A 14,162-nucleotide genomic window follows, 5' to 3' on the forward strand; every position below is an offset into this window, starting at 1 on the left:
CCATTGACACCACTACTATGCTGTTCCATTGACACCACTGCTATACTGTTCCATTGACACCACTACTATACTGTTCCATTGACACCACTACTATACTGTTCCATTGACACCATTACTATACTGTTCCATTGACACTCCACTACTATACTGTTCCATTGACACTACTACTATACTGTTCCATTGACACCACTACTATACTGTTCCATTGACACCACTGCTATACTGTTCCATTGACACCACTACTATACTGTTCCATTGACACCACTGCTATACTGTTCCATTGACACCACTACTATACTGTTCCATTGACACCACTACTATACTGTTCCATTGACACCATTACTATACTGTTCCATTGACACTCCACTACTATACTGTTCCATTGACACCACTGCTATACTGTTCCATTGACACCACTACTATACTGTTCCATTGACACCACTACTATACTGTTCCATTGACACCACTACTATACTGTTCCATTGACACCACTACTATACTGTTCCATTGACACCACTACTATACTGTTCCATTAACACCACTACTATACTGTTCCATTGACACCACTGCTATACTGTTCCATTGACACTCCACTACTATACTGTTCCATTGACACCACTGCTATACTGTTCCATTGACACCACTACTATACTGTTCCATTGACACCACTGCTATACTGTTCCATTGACACCACTACTATACTGTTCCATTGACACCACTACTATACTGTTCCATTGACACCATTACTATACCGTTCCATTGACACCATTACTATACTGTTCCATTGACACTCCACTACTATACTGTTCCATTGACACTACTACTATACTGTTCCATTGACACCACTACTATACTGTTCCATTAACACCACTACTATACTGTTCCATTGACACCACTACTATACTGTTCCATTGACACCACTACTATACTGTTCCATTGACACTCCACTACTATACTGTTCCATTGACACCACTGCTATACTGTTCCATTGACACCACTACTATACTGTTCCATTGACACCACTACTATACTGTTCCATTGACACCACTACTATACTGTTCCATTAACACTCAACTACTATACTGTTCCATTGACACCACTACTATACTGTTCCATTGACACCACTACTATACTGTTCCATTGACACCACTACTATACTGTTCCATTGACACCACTACTATACTGTTCCATTAACACTCAACTACTATACTGTTCCATTGACACCACTACTATACTGTTCCATTGACACCACTACTATACTGTTCCATTGACACCACTGCTATACTGTTCCATTGACACTCCACTACTATACTGTTCCATTGACACTACTACTATACTGTTCCATTGACACCACTACTATACTGTTCCATTAACACCACTACTATACTGTTCCATTGACACCACTGCTATACTGTTCCATTGACACCACTACTATACTGTTCCATTGACACCACTGCTATACTGTTCCATTGACACCACTACTATACTGTTCCATTGACACCACTACTATACTGTTCCATTGACACCATTACTATACTGTTCCATTGACACTCCACTACTATACTGTTCCATTGACACTACTACTATACTGTTCCATTGACACCACTACTATACTGTTCCATTGACACCACTGCTATACTGTTCCATTGACACCACTACTATACTGTTCCATTGACACCACTGCTATACTGTTCCATTGACACCACTACTATAATGTTCCATTGACACCACTACTATACTGTTCCATTGACACCATTACTATACTGTTCCATTGACACTCCACTACTATACTGTTCCATTGACACTACTACTATACTGTTCCATTGACACCACTACTATACTGTTCCATTAACACCACTACTATACTGTTCCATTGACACCACTGCTATACTGTTCCATTGACACTCCACTACTATACTGTTCCATTGACACCACTGCTATACTGTTCCATTGACACCACTACTATACTGTTCCATTGACACCACTACTATACTGTTCCATTAACACTCAACTACTATACTGTTCCATTAACACTCAACTACTATACTGTTCCATTGACACCACTACTATACTGTTCCATTGACACCACTACTATACTGTTCCATTGACACCACTGCTATACTGTTCCATTGACACTCCACTACTTTACTGTTCCATTGACACCACTGCTATACTGTTCCATTGACACTCCACTACTATACTGTTCCATTGACACCACTACTATACTGTTCCATTGACACCACTACTATACTGTTCCATTAACACCACTACTATACTGTTCCATTGACACTCCACTACTATACTGTTCCATTGACACTCCACTACTATACTGTTCCATTGACACCACTGCTATACTGTTCCATTGACACCACTACTATACTGTTCCATTGACACCACTACTATACTGTTCCATTAACACTCAACTACTATACTGTTCCATTGACACCACTACTATACTGTTCCATTGACACCACTACTATACTGTTCCATTGACACCACTGCTATACTGTTCCATTGACACTCCACTACTATACTGTTCCATTGACACCACTGCTATACTGTTCCATTGACACTCCACTACTATACTGTTCCATTGACACCACTACTATACTGTTCCATTGACACCACTGCTATACTGACAAGTTACAGAGATAGAGACACAGATCAGCATGAATGTATTCTCTGATTTGGTACGTAAGTTTCAGTGTTTGTCTGGCTATTCCAACCCCTTCATCACTAGATGAATAAGATAAGACACTGAGACATATTCAAGGCTGTCTGGAACCTGAAGCTGTCACTAACTTTTTCAGGGGGAAAAGAGATTTGTGTTTGAGGTTGAGGTTGAGGTTAGGAGGAAGCCAACCCACAGTATAATGGACTGTAATTCAGATCCACCCTTGGACTGGAGCCAGACCAGACACTCTAAATACTTAGCCCAGTTACAGGCCACTTAAAGGGAACACCATCATAAAACCAGAACTGTGTCCCTAGTGGCACCCTATTCCCTACATAGCGCACTACTTACTGCGTTAGCCTATGACATTGAAGCATTACTTCCTCGTGAGCTCGTGTTCCGCATTCGACCAATAAGCTTACACGACAGGTTGCCAAGTCAGCCCACGACTAAAACTGTTGAACACGTGTACCATCCACTTCACAGTAGTACATGAGGGAACACACACACACACACACACACACACACACACACACACACACACACACACACACACACACACACACACACACACACACACACACACACACACACACACACACACACACACAGCACTTCAACACATAACTGAACTTTGCAATCCAAATGTGTTAATTTGTGTAAAATGGGATTGGACATGAAAGTGCACAGAATGTCACACCTTGATCTGTTTTTCACCTGTCTTGTGCTTGTCTCCACCCCCTACCAAGTGTCTCCGAGGTCTCCACCTCCTACCAGGTGTCTCCGAGGAGGTCTCCACCCCCTACCAGGTGTCTCCGAGGAGGTCTCCAACCCCTACCAGGTGTCTCCGAGGAGGTCTCCACCCCCTACCAGGTGTCTCCGAGGAGGTCTCCACCCCCTACCAGGTGTCTCCGAGGAGGTCTCCACCCCCTACCAGGTGTCTCCGAGGAGGTCTCCACCCCCTACCAGGTGTCTCCGAGGAGGTCTCCACCCCCTACCAGGTGTCTCCGAGGAGGTCTCCACCCCCTATCAGGTGTCTCCGAGGAGGTCTCCACCCCCTACCAGGTGTCTCCGAGGAGGTCTCCAACCCCTACCAGGTGTCTCCGAGGAGGTCTCCACCCCCTACCAGGTGTCTCCGAGGAGGTCTCCACCCCCTACCAGGTGTCTCCGAGGAGGTCTCCACCCCCTACCAGGTGTCTCCGAGGAGGTCTCCACCCCCTACCAGGTGTCTCCGAGGAGGTCTCCACCCCCTACCAGGTGTCTCCGAGGAGGTCTCCATTATCTCCTGTCTATTTATTGCTGCGTTTTCTGTTTGTCTGTTGCCAGTTCGTCTTGTCCTGTCAAGTCCTACCAGCGTGTTCCCTGTGTTTTCCTGTGCTCTAGTTTTTTGTTTCTCCTAGTCTTCCCAGTTCTGACATGTCTGCCTATCATGACCCTGATCATGCCTGTTGTCCTGTACCTGTCTGACTCTGATTTGGATTAGGACTCTTTGCCTGTCTTGACTTACCTTTCCTCTGCCCCTTGTTCTATAATAAACTCTGAGACTCGTACTATCCGCCTCATGTGTCTGTATCTGGGTCTTAGTCTGAGCCGTGACACAGAAGCCCTTTATATTGTGGTAGGTCTCCCTTGTAAAAGAGCTATTCTGACCTCTACAGAACTTCCTGGATAAATCAAAGTTCCATAAAAACTAAAGGTTGCAGGCCACTCACCTCGTAAACAGAGGAAGGTGAGGAAGTCCTCGGTCTTGGGCTTGCGTCTGGTGAGGTCGCTGAGGGGAGAGGTGGGGCTGGGGGGCAAGAGGGTCTCAGACAGCTTGATCGGTGTGGCACTGGGGGAGCTGGGCTGAGACTGGGCAAACTTCCTCTGAGCCTGCAGCCGTGGTCTGGCAAGGGAGAGAAGAGACATTTTCACATTTACATTCTATGGGCCCTGGTAGTAAACTAGTGCACTGAATAGGGTATCATTTGGGACTCAGGTTAAGAAGAGATGAGACAGATATCAATATTACCCAATTACAAATATCCAACTGATTCATTGGGCCAATAAATGGAAGTAATTAGAATATTCCCACCTTCAGTTGATAAGCTCGCTCTCTCTCTCTCTTCAGTTGATAAGCTCTCTCTCTCTTCAGTTGATAAGCTCTCTCTCTTCAGTTGATAAGCTCTCTCCTCTCTCTCTCTCTCTTCAGTTGATAAGCTCTCTCTCTCTCTCTCTTCAGTTGATAAGCTCTCTCTCTCTCTCTTCAGTTGATAAGCTCTCTCTTTCTCTCTTCAGTTGATAAGCTCTCTCTCTCTCTCTCTTCAGTTGATAAGCTCTCCCTCTCTGTCTTCAGTTGATAAGCTCTCTCTCTCTCTTCAGTTGACTAACCGGTGTCTGTAAGTAGCCTCACTACTTTTATAGCCTCGCTACTGTAAATAGCCTGTCTTTTTAATGTTGTTTAATTTCTTTACTTACCTATTGTTCACCTAATACCCTTTTTGCAGGTTAGAGCCTGTAAGTAAGCATTTCACTGTAAGGTCTACTACACCTGTTGTATTCAGCGCACGTGACAAATAAACTTTGATTTGATTTGCTCTCCCTCTTTTCAGTTGATAAGCTCGCTCTCTCTCTCTTCAGTTGATAAGCTCGCTCTCTCTCTCTTCAGTTGATAAGCTCTCTCTCTCTCTCTTCAGTTGATAAGCTCTCTCTCTCTCTCTCTTCAGTTGATAAGCTCTCTCTCTTCAGTTGATAAGCTCTCTCTCTCTCTCTCTCTCTTCAGTTGATAAGCTCTCTCTCTCTCTCTCTTCAGTTGATAAGCTCTCTCTCTCGCTCTTCAGTTGATAAGCTCTCTCTCTCTCTCTTCAGTTGATAAGCTCTCTCTCTCTCTCTCTTCAGTTGATAAGCTCTCTCTCTCTCTCTCTTCAGTTGATAAGCTCTCTCTCTCTCTTCAGTTGATAAGCTCTCTCTCTCTCTCTTCAGTTGATAAGCTCTCTCTCAGTGATCTCAGCATCTCCTTCCTGACTAAATTAGGTCAATACTAGCCCCAGAGCTCTGGTCAAAAGTAGTGCACTATGCAGGGAATAGGGTGCCATTTGAAACACAGACACTGTCTTTTGGTGGGCTTTGTTTTCAGCACCACAGAAACACAGACTGTCACAAACACTGGCTGTTCTTTTAGATGTCTTTGAATATGATTTAAAACAGTTGCAAAAACATTGGTAGTTGTTTTATTAGATCTGGACTTGGCAGAGTGGAGCAACAGGACAGTTGGCTGTCACACAGCCTGGTCTGATTGGCTGCCAATAGGAGACAGCCGGTGGACAGCAGGAGGACTGTACACTACACAACGTCCCTTCTTACCAGCGCCTCCCTGGTCCAAACAGTAACACAGTGCCCAGACCACAGCAGTCCAATCCTCCTGTTCTCGTACATACTCAGATCACAACACTATAACATATTGCTGTTCTGAGTAAAACAAGCTTTTATTTTGGGTTCTGATAGGGTAAGACTGTTGAGCTAAGCTTATGAGACATTTATAGAGAGAGCTTTATATTATTCAAGAATCAATATATATATCATTCATGTAAGGTCAGAAATATATGTACCAATCCCAGATTGCCCCTTTAACACAGTTGAACCACATTGTAAATACAGGGAGGGGGTCACCTCTTTCTGACTGGATCGTCCCCTGAATACTCGCTGCTGCCATCGTTGCTTTGAGACGAGCAGCGTGAGCACTCAGCTTTACCGTTGACTGCCAGTATCCCTGCCTTTGGTCCTGACCGGCAGCCATGGCTGTGTGGGAAAGAGCCTGTTGGTCAGGGAGAGGGACAATCAATTACAATCAACACTAACTGACATTTCAAAGGTGCAGAATCAAATTCAGTAGCTAGAGCGTCAGCCATGTAACTTGTTTTTAAAAAGAGAAAGTAGGAAAGTGTTAGGGGTGGGATTCAATCCCATGTCGCACACGGCCGTTCCGCTTTGTAACGATGCAAAGTTATATTCCATGACGCAACAGCTTTATCCCAAACCATCAAGCAATCTGGCTTGGCAAGAAAACAGCCTTTTTTACATTCTCATATGTGTTTCTGTTGATTCTAAACAGACAGATGGTGTTACTGAATGTGATTATTGTTTAGCATCTTTTTATCAGTTTCAATACCAATTAAACATTTCTGATGTACTTTTTAAGCACTTGTTTGCTATACTTGGCTGATGCATTTACTACTGTAATAATACTGTCTATAGCCAGCAAACTATCCCAGTTGAACAAAACCAAAAGCCCTGTCATTGTTCATCATTGTTTGGCTCAAAGGCCACATCAGGGTTTTGAAATTCAACTGAGGGACGCATTTTTTAGGGCACCAATTGTTTGTTCAAATCAATTTGCGGGGGCCTCCCAAGCCTAAGGCATTACTACAGACCCAGGTTCTATCCCAGGCCGGTCGTGACTGGGAGACCCATGAGGCGGCGCACAATTGGCCCAGCATCGTCCGGGTTAGGAGAGGTTTAAACAGGCCGAGATTTCCTTGTCCCATCGCGCTCTAGCGACTCCTGTGTCAGGCCGGACACATGCACACTGACATGGTCGCCAGGTGTACGGTGTTTCCTCCGACACATTGGTGCTGCTGGCTTCTGGGTTAAGCAGGCATTGTGTCAAGAAGCAGTGCGGCTTGGTTGGGTCGTGTTTCGGAGGATGCACGGCTCTCGACCTTCGCCTCTACCGGGAGTACTGTACGGGAGTTGCAGCGATGGGACAAGACTGTAACTACCAAACTGGACACAACGGAATTGTGGAGAAAAAAGGGGGCCGGATTGAAATGCCCGTGGGCCGTACTTTTCCCCCCCTTAAGTTGTTGCCCCCCCTTGTACCTAAGTTGTTGTCCCCCGTAAGTCGTTGTCCCCCGTAAGTCGTTGTCCCCCATAAGTCGTTGTCCCCCGTAAGTCGTTGTCCCCCGTAAGTCGTTGTCCCCCCGTAAGTCGTTGTCCCCCCGTAAGTTGTTGTCCCCCCGTAAGTTGTTGTCCCCACGTAAGTTGTCGTCCCCCGTAAGTTGTCGTCCCCCCGTAAGTTGTTGTCCCCCGTAAGTTGTTGCCCCCCGTAAGTTGTTGTCCCCCTTGTACCTAAGTTGTTGTCCCCCCCTTGTACCTAAGTTGTTGCTCCCCCTTGTACCTAAGTTGTTGTCCCCCCCTTGTACCTAAGTTGTTGTCCCCCCCTTGTACCTAAGTTGTTGTCCCCCCCTTGTACCTAAGTTGTTGTCCCCCCCTTGTACCTAAGTTGTTGTCCCCCCCTTGTACCTAAGTTGTTGTCCCCCCCTTGTACCTAAGTTGTTGCTCCCCCTTGTACCTAAGTTGTTGTTCCCCCCTTGTACCTAAGTTGTTGTTCCCCCCTTGTACCTAAGTTGTTGCTCCCCCTTGTACCTAAGTTGTTGATCATTGTTGATCGTTGTTGAGGACATAAATGCATGCAGCGAGCCCAGAAACAGAAGTCGTCCGTCGGTGTTGCTGTACTTTGGTCTGCTCAAAGGACTGTGTCCCAAATGACACCCTATTCCATATTTAGTGCAAGGCCAATATGTCTCTGGTAAAAAAGTAGCGCACTATATAGGGCATAGGGTGCCATTTGTCAGGGAATGGCTCGTTCCTGTACCAGAACACCAGGTACAGCTGGTTATTTGCCTGCGGTCCCATTGATAATGACCTGAGGGACACTGAGCTGAATGTTAGAGCGTTTCAATGCTGTAAGATTGACAATCAGACTGATTCTGTCTGTGTGTGTGTGTGTGTGTGTGTGTGTGTGTGTGTGTGTGTGTGTGTGTGTGTGTGCGAGTGTGTGTGTGTGTGTGCGTGTGTGCGAGTGTGTGTGTGTGTGTGCGAGTGTGTGTGTGTGTGTGCGAGTGTGTGTGTGTGTGTGTGTGTGTGTCTCTCTCTCTGCGCGCACGAGTGCGTGATTGTGTGTGTGTGTGTGTGTGTGCATGCGTGCGTGCGTAGGAGAGCCCATTAGAGAGAAATGAATCAGACAGGAAGTCCACAGTAAAAGCCACAGAAGGGGGCATTATCCTTACATTATTAGACAGAATGCACTTTACTAACAGACAGTCACTGTAATCATGGCAGAATTATAATATTCCTAATGACCCATTGAACTAGAGAAATAACTGAATTTAGCATGGCACTAGTGTAACACTGGCAATGGGGATCTTGCATAGCTTTTGTCCAGAGGCTGAATAATGTCTGCATGCCGGTATTGACTGAGATTTAGGGTTCATCAGCTTATTATGTGCTTCTCCACCTGCATTGCTTGCTGTTTGGGGTTTTAGGCTGGGTTTCTGTACAGCACTTTGAGATATCAGCTGATGTACGAAGGGCTATATAAATACATTTGATTTGATTTGATTTGATTTGATTATGTCTGACAGTTTGTTGATTATGTTTGATATATATTTTAATTGAACCTTTATTTAACTAGGCAAGTTAGATAAGAACAAATTCTTATTTACAATGACGGCCTCACCCTGGTGAAAACACGAACCACGCTGTGCGCCGCCCTATGGGATTCCTAATCACGGCCGGGTTGTGATACAGCCTGGATTCGAACCAGGGTGTCTGTAGTGACGCCTCAAATATTCCTCTGTCTGTAGTGTAAAGGAGCATGCTTCTGTGGCACAGTCGATGGCGCTCTGGGCTTCAGGCCAGAAGGTCGAGGGTTCAAGCTGCTCTCCTCTGCCTGTTTCATTTCGTTGGTGTTACTGAACAAATGATTGGCATCAATCAATCAAATGTCTTTATGAAGCACTTTTTTACATCAGCAGATGTCCCAAAGTGATTATACAGAAACCCAGTCTTAAACACCACACAGCAAGCAATGCAGATGTAGAAGCCCAGTCTTAAACACCACACAGCAAGCAATGCAGATGTAGAAGCCCAGTCTTAAACACCAAACAGCAAGCAATGCAGATGTAGAAACCCAGTCTTAAACACCAAACAGCAAGCAATGCAGATGTAGAAGCACGGTGGCTGGGAAAAACTCCCTAGAAAGGCAGGAACCTAGAGAGGAACCAGGCTCTGAGGGGTGGCCAGTCCTCTTCTGGCTGTGCCGGGCAGAGATTAGAAACCTAGAGAGGAACCAGGCTCTGAGGGGTGGCCAGTCCTCTTCTGGCTGTACCGGGTGGAGATTAGACACCTAGAGAGGAACCAGGCTCTGAGGGGTGGCCAGTCCTCTTCTGGCTGTACCGGGTGGAGATTAGACACCTAGAGAGGAACCAGGCTCTGAGGGGTGGCCAGTCCTCTTCTGGCTGTGCCGGGCGGAGATTAGAAACCTAGAGAGGAACCAGGCTCTGAGGGGTGGCCAGTCCTCTTCTGGCTGTACCGGGTGGAGATTAGAAACCTAGAGAGGAACCAGGCTCTGAGGGGTGGCCAGTCCTCTTCTGGCTGTACCGGGTGGAGATTAGAAACCTAGAGAGGAACCAGGCTCTGAGGGGTGACCAGTCCTCTTCTGGCTGTGCCGGGTGGAGATTAGAAACCTAGAGAGGAACCAGGCTCTGAGGGGTGGCCAGTCCTCTTCTGGCTGTACCGGGTGGAGATTAGAAACCTAGAGAGGAACCAGGCTCTGAGGGGTGGCCAGTCCTCTTCTGGCTGTGCCGGGTGGAGATTAGAAACCTAGAGAGGAACCAGGCTCTGAGGGGTGGCCAGTCCTCTTCTGGCTGTGCCGGGTGGAGATTAGAAGAGTACAAGTGGATGAGTGAACATGAATAGTGCACATAGGAAAGAGGGAAAAGGAGGAAGTGATTTATACAGAATTCTATTCTAGTCTAGTTTAATCTAATCTAGTCTGCCTTGAGAATTCATCTGAAACATTTGCACTTTTTGAGAATTCAAAAAATATATATTTTAGATATTAGATATTGGTGTGAAAATAGGATATTTTCTGTGCAGGAATGCCATGCGTTGTCTCTTAGTGGTGTTAAAGTGCAGAGAAACACGTTAAACCAAGAGATAATAATAGCCTCCTCCATGCATAGGGAGATTCCTGCTGAGGTTCAGAAGTGGCCTGGAGTGGCACCGTGGAGAGGCTGAGCACAGCACTTCCATATCCTGACTCAAATGCCAATCAGTCACAAACATCAGAAGAGAGTCTAAACAGAAAGTGAACAAAGAGAAAAAGAGGCATGCATCCCAAATGGCACACTATACCCTACATAGTAGAACTCCTTTGGACCAGGGCCCCTAGGGAAAATGGCCTAAATAGGGAGAAGGGTGCCATTTGGGATGCATACAGGGAAAAGAGGAATTCCCCCCCCAGCGTGTCAGTGTGGGTAAACAGCCAGAGAAGACGTGTTACTGTAGAGAAGACGTGTTACTGTAGAGAAGACGTGTTACTGTAGAGAAGACGTGTTACTGTAGAGAAGACGTTTTACTGTAGAGAAGACGTTTTACTGTAGAGAAGACGTGTTACTGTAGAGAAGACGTGTTACTGTAGAGAAGACGTGTTACTGTAGAGAAGACGTGTTACTGTAGAGAAGACGTGTTACTGTAGAGAAGACGTGTTACTGTAGAGAAGGGAAGCCAGAATGGAAGCATCTACTTGTGTATGCAGCATTCACTTCCTGTTCCATTTCTGTTATTCCCAGATGACTTATTCTGATCTTTAGAGCCTGTCTGAATAGCACAATGCTTTTCCTACGGTTTGGGGCGGCAGGGTAGCCTAGTGGTTAGAGCGTTGGACTAGGAACCGGAAGTTTGCAAGTTCAAATCCCCGAGCTGACATGGTACAAATCTGTCATTCTTCCCCTGAACAGGCAGTTAACCCACTGTTCCTAGGCCGTCATTGAAAATAATAATTTGTTCTTAACTGACTTGCCTAGTTAAATAAAGGTAAAATAAATAAAAACTGTTAGTTTGTGTCTAGGTGTGCATTCCAAACGGCACCCTGTGCCTTTTATTAGTGAACCGGGACTCTACGGGCCGTGGTCAAAAGCAGTGCACTACATAACGGGGAATAGGGTTTGAGTCTGACTCTGAATGCGTTGGTGTTTAGTTCGAAAGGCTGAATCATTTCGCATAAAACAGGCCTTTCTCCTGCCTGCTCAGAATACTCTTTATCCAGGTTGGAAAATTATAATATTGTACTGTATGAACAGGAGGCTATTTCACCAAGGAGGTATAACATGGTATTTGTGAATACCAAAATGAACCTATTCTTTCTCACTTCTTATGGTAAGAAATTCTAGCCTCATGAAACCAGACTAAACACTGCGCTCACATTTGGTTAAGTGAAACAGACTTTGATCTCACGAGGTCTGGCTGGTTTGATGAGACTAAAGAAACTAACTGTGCCAGAGAACCATTTAGTGACAAGTATGCTGTGGATGTGGTAGAAAGTGAAACGGTCAACACAATTGTCATTTCTAAGGCAACGCAGGCTATTGTTGAAGGCCCACTGACAATGGCTTCCTCCCAAATGGAACCCTATTCTCCCATAGGGCTCTGGTCAAAAGTAGTACACCACATAGGGATTAGGGTGCCATTTGGGATGTGGCCATTGTGACAATAACAGCTACAGGCGACAGACTCACCGTTGATGTTTCCTGTGCCGAGGCCATCTGTCACCTTGTTCCTCTGGGTGTTCTTAAACTCCTTCAGAGAAAGGTAGAGCACCTTCCTCACCTCTCGTTCCTCTAACCACGGGATTCCGTCACTGTCGTCCTGAGAAAGGACGGGGGACACGCAGGGTTAGCGATGTCCGCTTATTGTAGCAAACGCCACGGTCTCAGAGAGGGAAGAACATCATAACTGTTTTCACAACTGGTATCTGTCCCAAACTGGCACCCTATTTCTTATATAGTGCACTACTTATCCCCATAGGCCCTGGTCAAAGGTAGTGCACTATATAGGGAATAGGGCGCCATATTGGGCTGAAACCTTTTTCATTCAGTGAATGGAACTGATGTCTTCTGACAGTGAGATGTGAAAAACTCACACACACACACACACACACACACACTCTCTCTCTCACACACAAACACACGGCAGCTGGGCCAGGTAAGAGCCAACAATTAGTCATATAATATAATGGTTTCATTTGTTCCTTTCAAAGCAAGTCCTGCTCTAGTTTTGTCTTATGTTGATTATTGTCCATTCGCGTGGTCCAGTGCTGCTGGGAAAGACGTCGTTAAGCTGCAGCTGGCCCAGAACAGAGCGGCACGTCTCTACACTGTAATCCGAGGGATAATATCCATACTATATCCATACATACTAGAGACTGAATGCATCAATTCTTATTTTTTCTAAGAAACATTAATGTGTTGAAAATGACAAATTGTTTGTATAGTATAACTTACACAACTTGCACTGACACACACACGTTTCAGTCCCCAAATCCAGAACAAGTTCAAGAAAGTGAACAGTATTATACAGAGCCATGACTGCATCCCTTCCATCTCTTATTGCTCAAATAAACAGCAAACCTGGTTTCAAAAACAGATAAAGCAACACCTCACAACACCTCTCCTCTATTTGACATAGATATTGTGTGTGTATCTACTGATACGTGACATTTTAAATGGATGTAGTTCTGTCCTTGTCTATTAATGTTCTGTATTCTGTCATGTTTCATGTTCTGTGTTGGACCCCAGGAAGAGTAGTTTCTGCTTTCTCAACAGCTAAATGCTGATCCTAATAAAATACCAAATACCAATACCGGTCGGTCACCTTGAGCTGAGCCTGTCCTACACAGAGTAAGTCCCTTTCAGTTGTTGGGTTGCGTCCCAAACGTCAGCCTATTCCCTATATAGTGCACTACTTTTTTGTAAACCAAATCTCTTTGAACCTTGGTCAAAAGTAGTGCACTATGTAGGGAATAGGCTACTATTTGGAACACAACCTTGCTCCACACATCTCCTCCCTTCGGACCTTACATGTGGAAATTACCCAGAGAGCTTTTCAGGAACAAAGCATTGAAGCAATACCCTGGGTGAGATGTATAGCAGGCAGTCGGGCAGCCTCCCTGTGTGTGACTACAGAGCTGGGCTACGTCCAAAATGGCACCCTGTTCCCTATATAGGACCACTACTGACCCATAAGGCTCTGGTCAAAAGTAGTGCACTTAAATGGTAATAGGGTGCCATTTGGGATGTAGTATCCCTCGTCTCACTTCTGGGTGTTTGTTCTATAAATCACAGGCTTTCATCTCTCAGCCTGCGTCCCAAACCACACCCAGGGCTCTGGTCAAAAAGTAGTGCACTATGTAGGGAATAGGGTGCCATTTGGGATGCACTGACTCAGACAGACACAGTTTGAAATAGTATTTGTTCAGCTGGAGAGCACCTGGCTGAAATGTCTATGACACATCAAATCAAAGAGACTGGACATAGCAGTTCAACGGGAAAACAAGGAACCAAACTGAACGTGGGGGGGGGGTTCTCTCTCAACTAGTCAACTTTCATCTAGGTACTAACCAAATGGAAATGAACCCAGAACCACACAGTACAGTAATGCATGAATCATA

At 45.4% G+C, this 14,162-nt stretch overlaps 1 protein-coding gene across 2 annotated transcripts in view; it reads right to left on the bottom strand.

Moving 5' to 3' along the window:
• Positions 1-14,162, bottom strand: part of LOC109876517 (protein Jumonji) — a 108,288-nt gene that overhangs the window by 56,916 nt on the left and 37,210 nt on the right. For both annotated transcript variants that reach the window (XM_031820865.1, XM_031820864.1), the window contains exons 2-4: positions 12,232-12,361; positions 6,323-6,467; positions 4,387-4,559 (exon numbers count right to left, since the gene is read on the bottom strand). In XM_031820865.1, the coding sequence (XP_031676725.1) occupies positions 4,387-4,559; positions 6,323-6,467; positions 12,232-12,361 (448 nt within the window). The remainder of the gene's footprint in view (positions 1-4,386; positions 4,560-6,322; positions 6,468-12,231; positions 12,362-14,162) is intronic.

The sequence above is a fragment of the Oncorhynchus kisutch genome, unplaced genomic scaffold (genome assembly GCF_002021735.2).
Source record: "Oncorhynchus kisutch isolate 150728-3 unplaced genomic scaffold, Okis_V2 scaffold3711, whole genome shotgun sequence".
Taxonomy (NCBI): Eukaryota; Metazoa; Chordata; class Actinopteri; order Salmoniformes; family Salmonidae; genus Oncorhynchus; species Oncorhynchus kisutch.